Source organism: Stigmatopora nigra, chromosome 5, assembly GCF_051989575.1.
Source record: "Stigmatopora nigra isolate UIUO_SnigA chromosome 5, RoL_Snig_1.1, whole genome shotgun sequence".
NCBI classification, from domain to species: Eukaryota; Metazoa; Chordata; class Actinopteri; order Syngnathiformes; family Syngnathidae; genus Stigmatopora; species Stigmatopora nigra.
In genome coordinates, this window is record NC_135512.1 from 11,679,498 (window position 1) to 11,702,040 (window position 22,543).

At 38.5% G+C, this 22,543-nt stretch overlaps 2 protein-coding genes across 15 annotated transcripts in view; one reads left to right on the forward strand and one right to left on the reverse strand.

Moving 5' to 3' along the window:
• On the reverse strand, positions 1 to 17,664 carry acsbg2 (acyl-CoA synthetase bubblegum family member 2). 3 transcript variants are annotated; one of them, XM_077716349.1, is made up of 14 exons: positions 17,514 to 17,664; positions 10,893 to 11,025; positions 9,769 to 9,881; positions 8,564 to 8,841; positions 7,571 to 7,659; positions 6,535 to 6,736; positions 6,311 to 6,460; positions 5,669 to 5,845; positions 4,962 to 5,143; positions 4,625 to 4,867; positions 3,564 to 3,781; positions 3,353 to 3,492; positions 1,877 to 2,120; positions 1 to 1,233 (listed from the first exon to the last, which is right to left on the reverse strand). In XM_077716349.1, the coding sequence occupies exons 2-14, from the start codon at positions 11,000 to 11,002 to the stop codon at positions 1,115 to 1,117; spliced, it is 2,265 nt and encodes a 754-aa protein (XP_077572475.1). In that variant the 5' UTR covers positions 11,003 to 11,025; positions 17,514 to 17,664; the 3' UTR covers positions 1 to 1,114. The 3 variants fall into 3 exon arrangements, with proteins under 3 accessions (XP_077572475.1, XP_077572474.1, XP_077572473.1); XM_077716348.1 differs by lacking the exon at positions 17,514 to 17,664 and adding an exon at positions 17,120 to 17,343; XM_077716347.1 differs by lacking the exon at positions 17,514 to 17,664 and adding an exon at positions 14,138 to 14,320.
• The window catches only part of rfx2 (regulatory factor X, 2 (influences HLA class II expression)), a 25,900-nt gene continuing 21,007 nt past the window's right edge, over positions 17,651 to 22,543 (forward strand). The window contains exons 1-3 of one of the 12 annotated variants that reach the window (XM_077716353.1): positions 18,163 to 18,530; positions 18,834 to 19,171; positions 20,706 to 20,796. The gene's annotated coding sequence lies outside the window, so the exon portion shown is untranslated. The other 11 variants (XM_077716360.1, XM_077716351.1, XM_077716352.1 and 8 more) reach the window with 11 other exon arrangements.

Genomic DNA, 22,543 nt, shown 5'->3' on the forward strand with positions numbered 1-22,543 from the left:
GCTGGTTGTACAACTTTTATTGGCTAGCCAGTAGAGTATTTGACATTGGTGAAAGTCATTCTGCCCGTTTTGCATCTACAAAAAGCTACTTAGTTGATTCCAGTTTCCCGGAATCTTCTCGACTTGCTTTTAATCACAGTTGAACATACCCACAGTCAACCTCCTTCATTAAAACGTGGAATCATGTATGAGTAACACATTCTGATAATAGTCCCCTTATTAAACAAAACAAAATCACAGTAAATATCTTGGAATTACACCACATAAACCCTGAACATCAGATAATTGGAGTGACCCTGTGTCACCAAAGCCGCCATCTTGTAACAATCAATAGGAGTGCTACAATATTCTCTTCATTTAAGACTTACAGCTCTTTGGATTCCTTCATATTTTGTTTTCAAGTAGGAAACTTCTGCGAAGCTAAATGCATGCGGCTGACACGTTATTATAACATTTGATATAAGTTGTAAGTTAGATCGAGAACTGAAAAGGCAGTTAATGTCTAACCATTTGACAGTAATCCAACATTTTGTCATTAAGGACTGACTAACCAAGAAACGTTGGTTCAAAGCAGCAATATTTTACAATACAATATCACGTAAGAGCACAGCAAGTGAACACAAAAAAGTTAAGAAGCTGCAACTTCACATAAAATTGTTTCAATGGATAATAAGTAGAATCCCGACAGTCTTAAAAATGTAACGTTTCTTCAAATAAATGAAGGATTTGCTTCAACTCCGTGAAGAACAACTAAAACAACATAAATGAAAATTTTGGCATTTCATAAAATATTTCTCCTGAGGTTAATTATAGCCCCATGGCAACCAAAACATTTTTTTAATTTAAAATGCAACATTTTTTCCTTAAGTGTTCCAGTGCAATAATGAGAACAAGAAAAGCTTTTTTGTTGGTACTTCACATCTGTATGTAAGACAAAAATAAATAATTGAATTTAACTTATGCACAATATCTTCAACAACCACCAGGTTCGTTCAAATTAACAATGTAGTAAACCCCAAAAGTAAGGCCGTCAAAAAGAGAACATCCGTTAACAAGCAGATGAATAAATGCGAGAAATGAGCACGTACGCTACGCGGATGAGCCGCTCTCGTCTCTATTTGGGTGCCAGCGGGTTATCGGGAGTTGTTGGAGAAGTCACTTCTTTGTAGAAGTTTTCAATATGCTCTCTGTACATTTTGGCAACAGCAGGCCGCTTCAGCTTCATGGTAGGTCCTGCACAACAAAAAGAGTGTCACTAATGTTAGTTTTGCCTTTTCAATTAACTCTGGAAGACGTAAAAAGCCCGCTAGAGCTGTACTTATTGTTTATCTTAGTTATCAATTAATCGAGTAATCAGATAACGGACATTTAAAATGTAGCATAATATTTTTTGAAGATGTAAACAAAGGCTGGTGGAAACCACACATTTTGTGGTTTTGTTAATTTGGCAGTAAACACAAACAGAAACAAAACATCACTAATTGGAAATGAAACAACACAAAATAGTTGGCGTGCAAATGTATAATTATGTAATTTTAAAAGAACGAATTAGCCTGACAAGTCCGCTGGCTTAAATGCTATGCCAAGTTTTTATTTTATTTTAATCGATCAAAAACATTTCTAAATATACTAACTTTAAACTAAATTACGAGGGCATTAACAAAGTAATTAATTAAACTGTTAGTTCAAACAAAACGGGAGTAGCTGGATTGTTATCAGACACGTTACACCATGTTGACTGTTACCACTACAGGGCAGTGTATCCCCGCAAATTAATAGAGCTAAGTACAACACTTTGAAAACAAACCCAACTCTAAATTTGTTGTCACCAAATAACTCGATTTATTGAATTCATAATTGTAGTTGGACAACTTACCCAACTCGCCCCCGGCGATGGAAAAGTCCTTCTCAAGAATGTACCACTTCTGGATGCGCTGAGCATTAGAAGTGGCTTTCTCATTGATGCGGTTGATTCCTTCCTGGATGGCCGCGTTTACGGCCCGGTCGCGGCCGCTCGCTAGCTCCGAGACGCGGGTGGCCTTACTGCCTGCTTTTTTGCACAGCTCCAAGGCCTCCGGGGCGAGTTCGTCCAGTGGGGTGCCGTCGGCGTCCACCTGGCACTGGAGGGAAAATCAAAGGGTCAATTATTAGATGGCTGCGGTTGATTTTGAATCAAAACTGCTGTACGATGTGAAATAACATCTTACTATATATGCCATTTTATATCATGATAGCGATATGCCACAATACAATAAAAATCTTATGACGCCCCATCAAACTTTAATCTTAGATTGACATTAATGTAATCTGACACAATGAATCATCTAAGTAGTTCTACAACATAAAACTGCCCAATATACACAAAATCAGCACAATTCCATACATTATATTTCATTTGGTGTGGCCTCCACATCCCAAAATACCATATTAGAAACATATTGAAAGTATATACATTTTTATAATTCTTATGAATACTTATTTTTGAATGAATAGATGCAATTATACATTTACACAGTGTTAATGAAAACAAAAAGGATCATATTTAAATGAAAAAACACAAGTACACTGGTTATATTTCCTCCAAGCCCTTAAAAAAGTTATAGTAAATAGAAAAAATATATAGTATTCAACTTATTGCCTGCCATTGATAACGAGGGACGTCCAATTTCAAAGTGGGACCGAGTGAGAATGCTTATCGGATTTTGCTTTTAATCTGTGCTTTGTTCTCTATGTATAGTCAGTTCTATTATCGTCCTAAAAGGCGCTTGGAAATAAAATGTATTATTATGATGAAGTACTAGTGCCATTGACGAGATGTCAATAGGACCCAAAAGGACTTTAATCTTTAATTCTGCACCTGTTAATTATACGTCATCGGTGTTACGATGTTGGAGTCGCATACTGTCGAAGCAAGAAGTATGGGGTCAAATAATGTTTACGTAAGCCACCAGAGGGCAGTATGAAATCACATGGTGGTTTGAGAAAGTTTTACGATCTGCCAACTGGTAATCTCAATGCCGTTCTTTTCAAATGCTTTTGTTGTCGTAGTTGACACGGGCTTCATTTTGGTTCTGTTGCGTGGAAAAAACGTTCCAGACCGATTCATTAATCTAACCTCGGAAAACCTGTGGTTAAAATTAACAGGGAGTTCCCCAGTAGAAAACAGGATATGCATTTTATCCTTGACAGGTGGTAATTACCAAAATTATCACACCACATGAAGATCTCTAAAAAAAGAGCTGGCTGCTATATTTAGAGATCGCTGTCACTTGTGCCAGGAGTTGCCATGAACTTTTCATCTTTTCCTAAACGCTATATAATTAAAATATGATGATTGTGCATTTTGTCATACCTTAATGGTGAGTAGCATGGATAGAAACTTCTTCTTGTCGCCTATTACCATGGCGTTGCTGATGATAGGTAGAGCTTCCTTGACTGCATCCTCAATAGGCACGGGAGGGATGTTCTCTCCACCTGCTGTGATGATTAACTCTGAAACAACAAAAGAAGAAGTTGACGGACCCTTCTTGGCTTTCACATCAGGTTTCTCATTTTCCAAGTACCTTTAATCCGTCCTGTGATGAAGAGGAATCCCTTGCCGTCACGTTTGCCGAGGTCGCCGGAATGCAACCAGCCGTCGGAATCCAGTGATTCCTCGGTCTTGTCGGCCATGTTGAGGTAGCCCATGAAGACGTGGCGACCCCAGAAGCAAATTTCACCGGTGCCGTCCTTGTCTGCATTGTGCAGCTTGGTCTTGCAACCTGGGAGCTCCTTGCCACAGCTGTAACAAAAGAAACAGCCATGGATATCCAATATTTTTCTGACTAGGAATGGGAGAATGAACCAACATTTAATCACCCCTATTGTTAAACTGACTAACTAGCGCCATTTCACAGCAGTCTTTCGGGTTTAAATGAATGTTATGGCCTGGGTGTCCAAACCGGTCCTCAATGGGTGCAGGTTTTCACTCCAAACGAAGTAGAGGATATATAGTTTACATACATTTGTGAAGAACATAATGTCATGGCTTTCTTGAGTTTCCAGTTATTTCTACAACTCTGATTTTTCTCTAATAGAGTGATTGGAATTTATATTTTTGACCAAGCAGATTTGATCACTTTTTCTGTTAACCCATAATAAAGTCATAAAAGGAACAAACTTCATGTTTTTTTTTGTGTGACAAAGAAGTATCTGTTCCAATCACTCTAACAGAGAAAAATCAGAGTTGTAGAAATAACTGGAAACCCCAGAGAGCCATTATGTTTTTCACAAGTGTATGTAAACTTTTGACCACAACTGTATTTTCAATTTATGGTAGAATTCGCTATGTTGCTCTTTCTCGCACTCCTACTCCTCGACCAAGGGGATGTTTTAAACGGTATAAACGACAACACAATGAAAATGTGACCACAAATCATGCTCAGGTTTAAGTGACAGATGTCTGCCATTTTTGTAGAAACTACATATTAACAGTTCTGCCTATATATAGTTAGCTATCTTGCTGGTTGCAATTGTGTGAAATTGGCCCTTAAAGAAATAAGTGACTACTTTTGAATAGCTGGCCACTGTCATGATTGCTGTCATTTTTGCAAGTGTTAAAGCAAGTGTTAAGCATATTAGTTACCTGGTGATCCTAAAGGCATTGGGAAGGGAGATGGTGTGAGGTCCGGTGCTCTCACTCATGCCATACAGCTCGTACAGCGGAATGTCCAAGCTGAGGAAGAACTCCAGCGTGTCCCGGGTAATGGGGGCGGCGCCGGTATAGCACCTGTTGCATCGGTCCAACCCCAGAGCCTTGCGCACCTTCTTGAACACCAGCTTCTTGGCTAGTTGGTAGCTCAACGGTGTGTGGTCCGCTGTTCCGTTTCTAGGAAGAAAAAGACACCAATCGTCACAAAGTCGTTCTCGCAATGGATTGTAAAATATCCTAAATGAGAAATATATGTCTGTTGATTACGTACTGATTCATCTTGCTCAGATTGGTGTGAAGACCCACGTCTTTAGCCCAGGCGGCAACTTTACGGCGGACAGTGGACGACTTGGCTCCGGTGGATTTCATCTTCTCCTGCATCTTCTCCCAAACACGTGGCACCCCCATGAAGGCAGTGGGTCGTACTTCCTTTAGAGTGTTCACCAGAGACCCCTGAGAACAAACCAAGAACAATAAAAACAATGTTTAAATTTGCCAGTCGATATACCTGACCCATATAATAGAATTCGTCATAGAATAACTAACTAATTATTGTTTTGGCTGTTTCTATGGTGATATCGCACAGTACTAAGATGACATTTTTGTTCCAACAGTGTATGAATGACATCTCTTACAAAGGAACTATTTGTCCATACAGTAGTACCTGGACATATGAGTGCCCAAAATGCGAGGAATTTGAGATACAAAAATTCCAAACGAAAATTTGCCTTGAGATACAAGACAAATTTTGAGATATGAGCATACAAGACAGCCAGGTGGCTGAGACAAGTGTGTGGAGGAATCTAAGTTAATTTAAGTTAAATTTAAAGTTTATGTTATGTTACAAGCACATATTTCAAGTCTCTCTCTCTCCCTTCCTAGACCATATGTGATGTGCTACCTTCACAGTGCACAACAATTGACGCAACGCTATTGGATTGACATGACGTCGAGCAGCCACGTGTTAACAGAACTCACCTTCAGCGCGTCTGGGTCAGCAAAGTGCGTGACCCCGCCCACTCTCATAGTCAGCCAGATATCCACCATCTGGGCAGCGATGTGGCTGAGGGGAAGGTAGCTGACCACCACCTCCTGGGACTCGGTGGCGTCCGTCAGGCGCACGTGACGGCTTGTCGAGAGCGCCGTCCAGGTCAGCTGAGGGCGACGAAGTGAAGAGTTGAGATTAAAAACAAACGAAATTGGCGAGGCTGCATCAAAAATTTCACTTTGTTTTTTCACCGGGCTGCCCAATTGTTAGGATTTCATTATTATTAAGGATTCAATTCACACAAATGCATTGAGACTGCAATATTGCTTCAAGACATCTTAGACGATTTATCAGTTTTTTGCATTATAAGTAAAAAAAAACATTACTATGAGCAAAAATCTATTCCTGAAAGGCAGTCTGATAAAGAGAAAAATTAAAAATAAAGATACAAATAGCAGCTGGCAGACCAAACGACAACAAATGTTCTCAAGTGTAATTATAGATGATAAGAAACATAAAAGTCAGGCTATTACACTTGTATCCCACCTTTTCCGAAATATATTTTATATTAATTTGAGCGTTAAATTCTAGTAATGTTCCTCAAAAATACACTGTAGAGTGGTATAACTTACATTGTCATGACTCAGCATGACTCCTTTGGGTTGGCCCGTGGTACCTGAGGTATAGATGAGGGTGCAGCACTGATTCGGCTTCTGGCTGCTAATGATTTCGTCAAGGGGGGCGTCCGGTTCGTTGCGTCCCAGATTCATAAATTCAGCCCACTGCGAGGGATACACAAATACTCAACCTGCTTATTCTATTTAACAATAATTACCATTGATCCTTGTTGACTTACAGTGTACAGATTTGGTCTCTTCTCTTTCAGCGTGCCCTTGTACTGGACAATGGCTTTCAAGTGTGGTAAACTTTCTTGAATCTGCAAGATCTTCTGAAGCTGCTTATGATTCTCCACCACAAGGACATTGGCCCGGCAGTTATTTGCCACATATTGGCAGGCTTCAGGGGAATTGGTCGTGTAGATGCCCACGGCGAAGCCACTGCAATGGAAAAGGAAGGTATGGTCATGATTATGTTTAAAACAGCAAGAATGGGCAAGAAAAACACAGTCCAGAGAGACCTTTGCTCTAAATGGTCCACAGGTGTCAACTTGAGAATAACCCTTTTCATTAACTCACTTATTACAAAGCTGGCCTTTATTATCACTTAATCTTTTTTTCAGCTGCAGGGTTTTGTTTTTTTGATGACCAAATGGAATAACTCATGTTTCACCACATAATACTGGAGGCAATCGGGAAGAATTTGGGGGAAAAAATGATTTTGTTCTGTTTCAATGTTTAATGTGCTTTGCCCTATGCAAACATAGCAGCTCTTTATTAGCCGATCTTAAAACAAAGATGTCTACTGATCCAAGTTAATATCAAGTGAAGACAGATATTTAGCGGTGAGGTGATCTGTCTCTCTTCAGCAATTTTTAAGAAGTGATTATGTGACTTGCGAAAGTGTTTAATTTATTAACGATCGCATGTTGGGGATGGATATCGGTATTCGATTATTGATGCCTAGATCCACATAGCAAGTGTGACATGCTAGAGTGTTTAATTTATTAACGATCACATGTTGGGGATGTGTATCGGTATTCGATTAGTGATGCCTAGATCCACATAGCAAGTGTGACATGCTAATGTGTATATCGGTATTCGATGATTGATGCCTTATGCAAATAGCTTGACCAACATGGCAGATTTTCTTCATATCAGTACATTTGGATTTAAGAAGCAACAACGGAATCACTATTGTGATTATTTCTCCCTGTGTTTCAAGATTAAATACAGGGTACAACAATTATCTTAGAAAAGATATATATAACTCACCCGGCCAAAATGGCTCCAATATCAGCAATGAACCATTCCACAGAGTTGAAACCCAATATCCCGACGCCATGGTAACGCTCCAATCCAAGCTGCAAAGACAAAAAAACATATATACAGTATAGGTCGGCCTGGTAGATGAGTGGTTAGTGCGCTGGCCTCAAAGTTCTGGGGTTGAGGGTTTAATCCTAGGTTGGTCCTCACTATGAGGACTTTACATTGTTTGTGTGCTGTATGCTGCTTCTTAACAATCTGATAATTAGTGATTGACCGGTAATTGGGGCCGACATTAGGAAATTCAGTATATATATCGGTATCAGAATAGTCAAAATAAATCAACCATTGAATAAATCCATTGCATATATCATTGTGCTGTACTACTACTATGAATAATACAATGACACGAGATGACACTACAATTGGCTTTTGAGTAACAAGAAGATGTAAAAAGATGTCATTGGTCGCTCAGGACAAACGGAGCTTTATATTACAATGAGTTCAAGAGTGAAACTTGAGCCAAAAGAACTCCAGTCATTCTCATGCCCACGATTTCAGCACACGTTGTGCAGTATTGAAGTTTTTCGGTAAACACACTTATGTGATGCTGAGTCTAGCATTTATTGTAAAGTAAGGCTTCCACATTGTGTGGGTTGTGGTTCTGTCAGACTTCTTCACGCCGTGTTACCGTACTTCAAGCTTGCTAGCACATGATTTTAAGACACCGCCTGTCTAAGCAAGACTGAATAGTTTTGCAGTGTGTACGAAACTAATGTTCAGAAATGCCAAACACCATCCAGTAAAGGATTATTTACCAATAACTAGAGGCGATTCCAAGAATTTGCACAGTATAGCCACAAAACCCCAACATTCCAAGGCCTGAAATCTACCATTTAAACTGGAAAACCTTGCCGACAAGCAGTTTTTGTTCAGACACACACATAGATGCTTCTTTTTACCAGCCAGCTCAATGACAAAGCAATATCTTGAATCATTCACCTTGAGGAAGCTCTTAGCTGCCGTGCGACAGGTCTCATAGTATTCCTTGTAGTTCAAGCTCTTCTTCTGCTCGCCTTCTTTCCACTGGAGAGCAGTAAATTGGCCAAAATTCTTCACAGTTGTCTGGAATAGCTGATTGACCGTCAAAGGTTTGACAGATCCAAGGCCAGAGTCTTCCATGCGGAGTTTCACTTCACCACCGGCCTGACTCGTCCAGAGGTTGGATTGTGATAGTGTTGCTGGTGGCACTGACAGGGAGTCTGGGCGCAGGGTATTTACTAGAAGACATAGAGACACATGGGGGGTCATTCAAGAATTAGATGATTCCCTTTAAATTTAAAATCATCCCAAAACAGTTTCTGATGAAACTGCCTACCTGAAAGGAAATCTTCAGAAAAATAAATCAAGAGATGGTTGAATATGTTTAAATACCATACAATCTGGATTACATATTTATATTGTTCCATGATGAAATGTATATACAAAAATTTATATATTATAAATTTATTTACAAAAAATTATACTATATTATACCAAAAGTAAAACAAAATTAAAATAGTTTTCTTGCATAAATACACCGCTGCGCTTTAAGAATTGAATTTTATTTTATAATTTCTTTAAAAACGTGCCTTGCTTGCAGACATTGATTTACAATAGACACCAAAAGTTTGTATACCTCTAATAAAGTAAAAAAAGGTTTGATCAAAAAAAAAATCCCTGGCAAGAAATGGAATACATGAGCTCATCTTGTGCTTCTTTATAAAACTGAATGACAAAGCAATTCTGAACGTATATATACATATAGATCACGCAGACTAAACCAATTAACCAATGACTGGCATGTTCATTTTTAACCATGCGACCCTCAGCATATAACTACAAATATACTGTGCTTTCCTTCTTAACGTCAAACTTACAATTACAAATACGTGCAACAAAGATCTTTCGTAGCCATTTTCCACTCTGTACAAAACCAGGAAACGGTGTAAAACGGATGATAGGGAACAGGAAGCAGATATTACTTCCTCAGGAAGAGATATCAATTGCCTGCCGAATTCACCCATTTTGCTCCTACAATAAAGTTTTGTGTCAAAAAGGCCCCTGTGATCAACCACCCAGGCCAAATTATGCAAACATTCAAATGGTGGGGGAAAGCAGCAAATGTAAACATTGCTCTTATCAGCAATGTGTTTGTTCTGGGTCACCTGTTTGTGTATTCATGGTGTGTTCATTGGAGACCTCCATGTTGCTAGTGACTGCGTTGGGGGCAGCAGTCTCGTCTTCCCTTTCCACTGTGATCTCTTCCTCTGACGACTCACTGAGGCAATGGAACAAGAAAAACACGTTAGCAAACAGAAGCGTGACTTCCCAAGCTGAATTGTAACCTACTTTACACAGAAACACTTTGGATTTTTGGAGTCCATATTAAAGCACTAGAATCTTAATTTACTGTCAGTTGGCTATCAATCAGGCCCTTAATCATAATAGGCCTATTCTTTAAACAGGTGTTATTTCCCCTTTTGCTTTCCACTACAATTTTAACCTATCATCCCTGTTTAATCATTTAGGACATTTGTCTTCCAAGGTATAAAAAAAAAATATATATATTTTTTTTAGTTAAAGTTATGTTTGTTTTGGGTATCAACGCTAATTTCAATTCAAACGTGGTTTTCGGCCACGTTGCATTTTTACACTGCATGGGTTTCTACCGAGTATTTCATTTATTCAACCAGTTTCAAGGCACAAGGAGACAGACACCATTCACAGTAACACTCATACCTAGAGGCAATTTAGAGTGTTCAAGTAGCCTACCCTGCATGTTTTTGTCATGTGGGATGAAACCGGATAACCCCGGGAAAACCCATGCAAGCCCAGAAGAAACATCCAAACTCCACACAGTCAATATCCACCTCGGATCGAACCCTTGACCCCAGAACCCCCGACTCTTTCAATCTTTTAATAATACTACAAACTCAAAAAGATCAAATCCTTAAACAATTAACACCTTACAATTGCATTAGAAAAAAAAATAACATTCTTGAACTGATGTGACTTTTCCCTCACAAAGATCATTCAAAGTGATGAAATTAACTAACCACAGACATTCTAATGATAGCCAGAGGATTTCAAAGACTAAAATTGTACTCCATTAAATTGAAAAGACTGTTTTTAAACCACATAATTAACTTCATTGCAATTGGGATTTGTATGTTTTCAAACGATAACGACAGCGGCAAAATCTGTCGATTACAGTGCATAAACCTTAAAAGAATTACAATATAAATGAATGAAATTCATTTTCAAATAACTGTGTTTTGTGTTTACATACTTGGTCATATCCGAAGCAGGATCGTAGGATGCCGAATTGCTGCCCGCACCACAGACCGACTCGGTGAAAGCCTCAGAATGAGGTTGCTGAAGAACACCAGCTTCCGACATGGCATTAGACTCACACACGGTCACTGCATGGACAAGAGGAAGTAATAAATATTTCAAATGGTCACCAACATCAAAACAAGTCCATCCTAGTACTAGTAAGTAAATTGCAAATCCCTATCCGATAAAATCCCTTCAGTGACCTAGCTAGAGCTTGACATCTTGTCTGATAAAAGTTACTCAATTCACTACTGGGTTATTTTCAGGATGAGGTGGCTGTAACACAGACCAAGAACAATTTAAAACATGGTGATAAAAAAACCTTGCTCCACTACTCTAATTGTATATATAGTACACACAAGACTCACAACTGGGTGACTTTAGAACCTGACCTGGCCCTTTTCAAGTCGAGGTTATTGTGACACCCCTGCCATAGTTGTAAGTGTCAAAGCTTAGATAATAATCCATTGATTTTAGAAAGGGTCGCAGTGGGTAAAACACAAGTATGTTACGCAAATATTGTTTAGAATTTGTGTTGTGATCTTTCTGCATGTGGTCAATGAAATGAATAGTTGAAAGCATTTTTATCTTTATTACAAACCCAACTTTTTGATTTAAACAGAATATTCTAGATCAGGGGTAGGGAACCTATGGCTTGGGAGCCATATGTGGCTCTTTTGATGGGTGTATATGGCTCTTTGACTTTTTAAAATCATAATTTTTCTTCATTAGACTCTTCTGCATGCATTTTCTCATTGATACTCATTGATTAGCAACAGTAAAACAATGTTCTCAAAATAATTCAGACTTTTTTTTTACTTTCAAAGTGGTAAAATGAATAATAAATGCTCACATTTTCATGTATTTTTACTTTTAAATTCTGAGTATGGCTCTCAAGCAATAATGTTTGAAAATATGAAGTGTTTATGGCTCTCTTCATCAAACAGGTTCCTGACCCCTGTTCTAGATTCAAACTGGACTTTTTTTTTTTACATCCCTTTGACAATCAAAACTACTTAAAAACCCATTTCGGCCCAGTGTTTATAAACACCATACCTCTACAGTCAAACCAAAACATTGGGTTTCTTGTGTTCTGTTAACAGTCCAGTGAGTGAAAACATACACCAGTAACCTTTTCAGCTTTTTGTGACCTGTTGCCTAGTTTGTGTATGGCCTGTCAGGACAGCTGGGTTAACAGGGCAGGAGATGGGTCAGAGTGTAAAGGCAAAATATTTTCCCCATTTCCCCAAAATAGCATCACTTTGCACTTCTGCATTGTCTTGTGACAGCCAATAAGGCAACTTGCTGACCTTGAGTCTACATACTCCTGGTGACCAACTGGACTTGATACATTTTCAATCATATGCAAAGTACATGTAAAATGTCTCTGTTTTTGCAATACAGTGTTCCCTCGGTTATCGCGGTTAATGGGGACCGGGACCACCCACGATAAGTGAATTTCCGCGAAGTAGGGATTCCCCTTCAAAAATGCTTAGTTTGAATTTAATTTAAAAAATATATACATTTGTTTTATTTTTTTATTTTTATTTTTTTTATTTTTTTATTTTTTACCCCCCTTTATACAGTACAGCATATATAATACGGGTAGAGGGAGTGAAATTCATGTTATAACAAAAAAAACTAATATGTTGTCTCAATGTAATATTTGTATTTTTTTTTCCCCCAAAAAATCCGCAAAGCTCTGAGTCCGGTGGCTGAACCGCGAAGTAGCGAGGGAACACTTTACTTTGGAGTAATGTCGTCCCAATCCAATAGTTGACATACTTTTTTTTTAAGTAAAGCGCAAGATTGTATCCGAGTAGTCGTGTGTTTTCAGTACCATGGTGCTGTGTGGCTTCTCTAAATCAAACTAGCTGAGTGGGACTTCTCTTTGGAAACTAATCACAGAATATCACTTATTTTTCGTAAACAAAGCATTTCCTTAAGATGTACCAGCAGGGCTTAGTTCAATAGGTAAAATATCTTTTGAAATTTTGCTGATTACATAATGTTTTGTAGGGTCTTGGCGAAACACCTTGATAAATATTCGTATCTGGACATCCTTAGTTTGAGGCTGAATATTGTTTACTTTTATTTAACATGGCTTCGACATGACCCGGATCATGATTGATATTTTACAATTGAAATTTCAATATTTAGCGTACATTAATTTCTGTCGGTAAAAATATTGTATTTTTCACAGCGGACCCAAATTGCACACCATTACAATTTCCTTAAATTTCGAAAGAAAACCAGACCAGTCATCTGTATTTTTCTGATTTTACACAATCCTTCTGCATGAATGAACGAGCATAGATGAATTCCCAAAGTGACGAAAACAAGATGCCAAATGTTTGACCAATTTTTAGCAATTAACAATGGATAACAAAATTAGGGCAATTATGCTTAGTCAGAGTTGTTCTTTACCAGTAACAGTTAAGAGTTGACATACTGAATACTGGAATTCAATCTTTTTATCGACAACTCAAGCTGTTTCCTCAAAATTAACAATGAATGGCATTACTATAAAGTTAATTTGGGGTATCGAATATTCCCTTGGCTGTCTTAGTTTTTCTTGAAAATAAATATTTCTATTGATTAGCCCCAAGAATGAGATACAACCCCCTTTAACAGCTGTTCCTTCTTGGAAAAAAAAAATCCAGAGCAGCAGTTTATAAGTGGACACGATCCTCTGGAAATTCACATGTGTATGACCACATTAGTGGAAATGCCAAGTATTCAAAACTGTTATACATCCATTGATGACCATTAGCATCAATGAGGACTTTAAACGCATCACCTCTTGTCATTTAAACGAGTGCCTGGTGGGTTACACCCTTGCTGCACCAGACCCAAGCTTCTCCACGTGTCATTTACAGAGCCGATCAGCCAAACTACCTCATTTCAACAAAATAGACAATTTAAAAAGAAATATCCTGCACCAAAAGCTGCAGCCATTCTCATCAGGCAAATGCAACAGAAAAAAAATAATCAATATAAAAAAAACCAATCCTTTCAAATAAAAATGAAGGGAATCTATTAAAAAAAGAGGAAAAAAACATCCTTAAAATTAAAAAAATATTAAAAAAACATCCAACATTAAAAAAGCCTCATAAGATGCTATTTTTGCCACTGATAAGCAAATATAGACAATAAATTTTAATTCAATAACACAGAAAAATTTATTAAATGACTCACATTGCATCTTTGGATAAGGATTCTTAACCCGGTTGAGATTGAAGTGTGCAAGCTCCTCCGACTATTTGGTTTCCAAGTCAAATGTCAATCTACCAGTGTGTTCCTTCTATCTTCACCTACAAGGCGGGTAGACGATCATTCATTTACAAACAGCATCCCCCTTTGGTTGGTCCCTCCCCGAGAAAAACCCCACCCTGGAAGGTCCGTGCCTCATTCTACACACTCCCACACCTCCCCTTGTCCTACAGCTATGTGATAGGATGAAAATGCTCACGCCACAAGACTCATCTTCCATATAAGGCCATGCAAGCCATGTGAATCAGATGGAGGGGGGGAAGTTGTAGCTCAGGGTCTATGTCGCCCCACCCCACACACACACACAAACACACACACTCTCTCTCTTTCTCTGAATGATACTACAACAAAACCCATCCCCCTGCAAATATTCCCGTACGCACATGTGCACAGAGTCAAACAACAGACTACAACTGTGCTGGTTTAAGGTTACTGCAGGTTAAATTGGTTTAGCCTAGAATGGAGCTTTCACATCCTGTACCTAAATAACTAACACTGATTTTAACGTCCTTGTCATCAATCCATATTTCATCTTCCATTCAATCAATATGATAGTTTTTTTAAATTAAGGAGGTATTGTGATCCTCGGGCATTTCTGTTGTATCCATTTTATATATATTTATGTATTGCTCATTAACATAAAAAGTCTGCAGTTAAAATGAGAATTATTTTCACGTAAAAAGAAGAATTTCATTGTTTTTATTCATCTTTCTGACGTTGAAGACATTCATGTTACGTTATATGAGAGACAAAACTCTTTGCCGGCAAGATCTTTTACTTTTTTTAAAGGGATGTTAGATAGTTAAGGTTTTTTTTTTTAACCTGGTTAGTTGTTGAAAGACATTATTCAGTTTTAATTCATGTGATGCATCCGTAGTTCTGAGGAAATATATAATAAAGGCAGGTCACTGCGTTGTTCATAAGTGCAATGGAAAGAGCTTTTGGCTGAATACCTGGTTAATTGTGTGAACAAACTGGTTGTTGAAAAAAAAACCTGCAGTGACTAGGGTTTGCATTCATGTGTGCATATATAAGTCATGTTTCATAAGAATTTCTTAGGATTTAATGCAAATAATGGGCATTAGCTACTTTATATTTCTGGTTCACTTCTGTTCTCCAAGTTTAATAATCAAGAATCTCATGATGAGAAGTCAGAACATTAACACACTGTTTAAGCTTATCTTCATCATAGCAATATGCACATGAAATTGTCAGCTTCAGTCTGGTTAAATGTGTACTTTCAGGTCATAAAGAGTTCTTAGTACTTGATCAAACACTACAGTTTGGACAGGGCGACAGCAGGAATAGAGTGGGACACAATGACACACGTATACTAAAAGCCTTTGCCTGGTTTGGAATGCTCGGGTGATTCATTTTCATGAAGTGGCAGTCAAATGGCAAAATTCAAACAAAGTACTGTTGCCATCCATTGGAATAGTAAACAAAAAAAGCATGCATTCATCTTTTCATAATAAAGCAAGCATATTATCTACATCAAATGACTGCTCACGTGACGTATGCCATCAAATCTTTTTATAGCAATTTAAGTCATAGCCAATTGCTTTGAGAGAAGCCACGTTGCCAACACACCACAGCATCACCTGATTGTCGGCTTGAGTACACGCCTGCGCACATGCTCACTCCCTATTGGCTATACTCACTGCTGACGTCTATGACTCGCTGAGGTTACTTTCAGTCATTGACATGCTTTCTCTCACTCACCAGATGCTCCATTGGGGTTGCTTGGTTTCTATGTACACTGACAGGCTTATATTATCATACCTGTCAAACTCAGCCAATTACACCCCTTATTAAAGATTGCAATTCCCTTTATTAAGCAATAATAAACCTTACAAATACACCGCGGCACATATTTCCTCAGATAGGGTGCACTTTAAAGTGTATAATTTTCCCCAAAGTGGATAGAGTGCTGCCATCAGCTTTTTGTATGCACTAAATTGACTAAATTCAAGATTCTGTGTAGATGTTGGTGTATGACGCTGACATCTTGACTTTCTGGGTATTTGGTATATAGTAAAAAGATGGACGTGACTGATGCATGAAGCATGAATATACAGTAATCCCTTGATGATTGTGTCTTCACTTATTGTGAATTCACTATCTTGCCATTTGAAGCCAGAAAAAGTGGGGTAAAACCAAATAATATGTTAAAAGCATGAGGGTGTGAAGCAATTGTTTGTGTTTCTAGTAGGAAATATTATCCCATCAGTATACATATACAAAGAGTGTTGAGCATTGCTGTATTAAACATTGCTGTATTAAACATTGCATATTAGCTTATTGTAAAATCTCATCTTATCTCCTTTCTGAACTGCTTTATCCTCACCAGGCTCACAGGGTTCCTGGCAACAACACCAGCTGACTTTGGGCCAGTGGCGGGGGACAACAATTTGAGGGCATTCATGCTCACGCTAATAGCTAGTGGCGATTTAGAGTGTCAAGCTATCCTACCATGTATGTATTTGGAATGTGGGAGGAAACCTGAGTACCCAGAGAAAACCCATGCAGGCCCGGTGAGAACATGTAAGCTTCACACAGGTGGACCGACCTGGATTGGAACCCAGATCCCCAACTGTGAGGCCGACAAATACAAATTTAAAAAATGCTTGAATACCTATAATCATTTTCAAAGGTGAATACAATCTGCAGCATTGTTTTACATTTTAGCAAAACAATTGATGGGTAATATTTGCTTTTGTGGACCATACAAAATGTTGAGGTGGCACAGATCTTGAGCTCAAACTTTATATTTGACGCCTGTGCTCTATAACAGTAACATTAGATTAGATAACTTTATTCATCCTGTATTCGCAAAATTTCATTTTATTTATCACTATAGATTTGCTTTTTGTTATATTAACACTAAAATTTTAAATGAAGACTTACCGCCTCGTGATTCTTTCAAGTTTCCGTAGGGGAAAGAACGAACGTGTTCTGTTTTAGTTTATTATTATTAATTTTTTTTAACAGTCGATCGTTACGTTTCCTAAAGATCTTTGACGAGCCTTAAAGAGGTGACACGCCCATTTTCAGACATGATGGCCAAACACGTGAAAATGCATAAAATAAAACATTTCCATTAAGATCGTTTAAATACTCAGACACTATCTACTGTGTTTCAACAATTAGCTGGTTTTGATATTGTAATTATTTTTATTTTTTGCATTAGTTTACATACGCTGTCTCAAAGCGTTTTACATGTAAAAAAACATGCATGGAATTAAAAAATAGATATATAGACGCATGTCCTCGTTGCAAATATTCAAAGAAGGTAGTTTACCTTAAAGTTGTCAAAGCCGCAAGCTCGTAAGCTTTCGCGTTGTCAAGTTTGTATTTTCTGATGAACTGACGAATACGATTGCATTGTTCATCGAATAGTATAAAATAAAGCGCACCTTTCATCTTGGATGACGACAAAATAAAGCGCCTTGAACTTTCGTGTTTAACATATTCTTTGATATATGGGTTCAAAAATTCACTTTCATCCTTTGAATTTTTGAAAGGAAAGAGACAGGGAAAATGCCTCTATGCATAACCAAAATCGTGGAAATAAATGGTATTGAATAAGAATATTTTAATTGGGGTAAGTAGGTGCTGCCAAAATTATATTTACCAAAATAGTTTAGAACACAGATGAAGAAAAGTCTGTTGAATCCATTTAAATAATGTCTAACGACGACAACAACAAAAAACATTTATGTCATCAAAATATGTAAGGAACATTTTATTGCCGTGCTTTTTTACACTATGGGCTCATTGAGTGGAATATTCTTAAACTCAACTCATTTGTGTTATTTTGTTCTATGACATGAATTTTTTTGGTTCTAGTTATTATGTTTGTCTTTTTCCCCTTTTAATTTTCATCCATTTAGTTCATGGAGTTATCTTTTTCGCATTTAAATAAAATGAGCGCAAAAGTATGACTGTGCCAAATAGCTGCTGCCACCGTGCGTAAAAATTTGGAGGTGCAGAAAAATCTCTAATAAATTCCACATCATTTAAGGTCAGTTAAGGATAGTTTACTTAGGTTTTGCAATGTACAAATGCGTGTTATCCTTGAACTGGAGTGTTTTTCAATCATAATTAAGTTCCTGAATAAATATTTGGAGGGGAAAAAAGAAGTACTAACCAACTAACACAAGATTAATCATAAAGGACAACACTTTGACATCAGATTACGATTGTAAATCTGGGGAAATATCTTTCGTTGGAGCGAGCTAGATTTTGACATTTCAGTTGACGGCGGACGTAATTAAGCACTATTTTTCCTTGCGGGCTGTATTGCAACTAATCTGAGGTGAGTAGTTTTTCCATTAAAATTGTAGTCAAATGGGCAAAAATCTTGATGATTTTCAAACTGTTTTCTTTATAAAAGACTATGAACACGGCTTGATTTAGACTGGATGTTGGGGAAAATGATTTTCAAATATGCAGTTGACTAACATATTTTTTGAGAAAACAAAACCCTTAAAAATTGTTTGAAATGGAGCAATTCTAGTTATTTCAAAGCGCACGCTGCATTCAATATAATAAGTGTATAACCATTGCTCTGACTCAAAATGTCCGACAAGCGATAACGTTGCTCCCGTTTGTCACACAGCGGAGACTACGCGTCTACTTCTACGCGGTGGCTAATTACGACTGCCCTCTTGTGGTTGGGGTGAAGTTGTCAGCTGGAATTGTACACGGGTGGGAGGATTTGTGATTTTGGCCCGCCCCCAGTACAGGACGGCCCGTGACGTCGCCACGGCACGGTAGCAACAGTTGCCTCGAGACCCCGTCGCGCCATAGTGACTGTAGCCGTGGAGACAGTTTCTTGCCAACGGGCGCAACACTCAGCAACAGCAGCCGCAGCAGCAGCATCTGGACTGGAGGCCACCGAGCGAGTGGGAAGAGAGTGACCAGAAAGGCACAGGGACAACTTTTCTCAAAACTAAGGTGATCATACCTTTTAAAAGTGACTCGGATTAAATAACATGGCGTTGGTGCTTAAGGACTCTTGCAGTATTCTGAAGTTCCTGCTCTTGTTTCCGCGTTGCGTTCACCAAATCGCTTCCAACGATACGCCTTTTACCTCCCCCATGTCAGATCTAATGGCTTATTTCACTTCTTTTGGCGTGTTTTTTGCGGCCTGGCTGTGCGTCAGTGTTGTTGCAACTCGTGCTTGCTTTGAACATCACTTTACACTTGTTGCTATGTTGTGTGGGGGGACGCGTAGGCGCTCTCCCTTTTTTTTCCGGGGAGCGGCAGCACGACGATTCGGGCTAATGTAACCTTCCGCGAGTCGGTGAGCTTTTTTAGCTTGGTGCTAGCCGTGTGTGTTTTTAACGTTGTGGGTTACACGGCGTTTGTTTGACTGTAGCCATGTCTTGGTTGATCGATTTGAACCGAGGACTGGCGATCTTCGGGGTCGGGCAGGTGGCAGCGGAGCCGGGCTAACCTTGGAAAAGTTTGTGCTACCGGTTGTCGGTAGAAACTTTGTGGCTGGCGGCTTGTCGCTTTTCAAAACTTTAATCGAGTTGGATATCTACTTGGCAAATCTAGTTCCTCGAGTGAGGGGGCAACGCCATCGAATGTTGAACTGTGGTCAATCAGGTAATCCCGATTCAGTATTTACGGGAAATGTTGCCAAATGGGTGGTATGTTTCAGCTAGGTGGTGCTATAACGTTCCTTTGTAATGCACGTGTGGGAGTGGCATGGAAGTGGATCTAATTAAGCCCCACTCTGCGTAATCACTTGAGTCAAACTTTCAATCGTGCATTCTCACATACCTATCTTATTGAGCAAATGCTTTTTTTTTATTAATGTCATATGCTTTGAGATTTATTTTTTCATGCATTCCTTTTCTGAACCACTTCATCCTCACTAGGGTCGCGGGGGGTGCTGGAGCCTATCCCAGCTCACTCCGGGCAAAAGGTGGGGGGACCCTCTGAATCAGTGGTCAGCCAAGTTAGCGTGTCCAATCAGCCTATCATGTATAATTTTTGCAATGTGGGAGGAAACCGGAGTACCCGGAGAAAACCCATACAGGCCTAGGGAGAATATGCAAATTCCACACAGGTGGACTGACCTGGATTTGAACCCGGATCCCAGATCTGTGAGGTCGACGTGGTAACCACTCAAGCTGTCTGACCGCCCTGAGATGTATTTGATTATTATTATTAAACACACAACACTAAACCACATAAAATGACCACATTTTGTGCCCCTCCAATCTTATTATATAACAGCAATAAACTACTACTATACCACTATTAAATTAGTGTTGCGTCAAATGCTGTTTATTCTATTATGCATCAGATTAGTGTAATTTATATTACTGGTATCGCCCACTTAATTGTCATCATCCCACCTATGCTGTAATAACGTCTGTATTTGATTTTCATCACTTTTTCCTTCAATGAGCTCAAGTCTTGATTGATTTAAATTTGATTAACTTTCGCAACCTTTTTTTTCTTTGTTTTTTTTCAGAAAGGTTTGGTTGAATTCCATTTTCTCCCCTGCAGTATTCTGTTTTAAATGGCCCAATAACTAAAAGAGAAGATATCAGAACATCTATAAAGTAGGTTATTACATGTCAACAACTGCCTGCTTCCCTCCACACACACACATGCACACACAAGGAAAGCTAACTGCAAAAAAAAACAAAAAAAACGTCAGTAAGCCCAAGACTTATGTGAGTGTGACAATAATGTTATGTTTACATGGCAACTTATACGCATAAATACAACCAAGTCATGGAAAGAACAGAGAAAGCAAATTGTTATTCTTTTCAATGTCAGTGATTTAATGCGGTGGTTTTCATCTGTTTTTGTGGTTAAATTGCATATTTGTTGCTTGCAGTGACAGGCCATCCGGAAAAAGGTGCTTCAATAGAATCATTAAATTAAGTGGGATGCTTGTTGATATATATGTCAGTTTGCCTTTAGGATAAACATACTACACAATGTTGTTTCTTTAAACGGTTTTATATCTTTCCAAACTCAATTTAGATTTAGGAAAGTTGCATGTGGTTTCTGATCTTTTAACATTTTTTTTGTACAGCTCACATTGAAAATCCCTATTAGTTACTATTTTTGTGAATATATGTTATCAGACCCTCATGTGTCACAAAATGTAGCTCTGAGGAGGACAGCTGCTGTGGTCTCTAGGACAGCGGGTGACCTGTCACAGCTTTTAGTCACATGATCTATGTGTGTGTGTGTTTGCTGATGCTGTATTTAGCTCATCTTGATGAGGTCCGCCGAAGCCCCCCCGGAAGGCCTCAGTCTACTTTCCAATTTACTGATACAGATTCAGTGTCAACAGTGTCATTACTGCAATGTCCGGTTGGTGGTAATTAGGGCGATATAGGAAAAAATTGACATTGTGACTTTTTTGAATGATTGTAATATATAGTGTGATATATTATAAATTGAAGATTTTTCACCCTATGGCCTGAATAACTTTGAGGAAGACTTTGACTCACCAATGATCATGTTTTCTTCATATAATAATGTGTAATCCATACAGAGTGAGTTTGCATGTTGAAAATTGCTCTATACAAAAGAAAGAGATCCAAAAGGCCTTTGTAAAGGAAAATATAAGTGCGTGTTCAAAAAAAAAAAAAAAAACAAGGTTACATCATGCAATGGGACTATGGTATGTTGAGATTTTCAAAAAATATATTGTGCATGCCAAGTAGTAATTACACAATGTGGCATTTGCTTTTTACATGTACAGTTTGCTCTCTGATATGAACTTCATTTAACTGGGTTTATGACTGAAGTGGAAAACATTTCTGAAAACCACTAGGCACAAAATGCCTTGTGGGGACCTGTTAAGTGGAAATGAATACGACTGCTTAGGCGTGGTAATGTCGGTTTCACCATAGGAAAGGGTTTTAATTAATGTGACAGTGGAACTAGTTGAATCTACAGGATTGGAGTGATTTAGCAAATGACTGTAAGCTTCAGTTGCTCGGATACACAGAAACACATCTTGTCATAAGTCAAAGAAACATTAACGCTGAATAGTACATACACTGTAGCAACAAGTTGAAACTGGTTGTGAAATGAAATGTTTTTTAGTCTTGTCTTTCCTATCCGGTTGAGTGTCATCTGGCGCATTCTTTACATTCCACCTGTTTGTATCGTGGCTACACCACTGCTAATTAAATTTCCTGCCACAAACAGCAGACAAGGCAGTGACATTTGCATTACAATGACCACTCCCTCCCCCTACTTCTGGCAGGGGATAACTGGAGCTCTCCATTCTCTCTTCACTTTTCTTTTCTTAAATGGACTTTCTGCTTTGTTGGAGATGTTTAT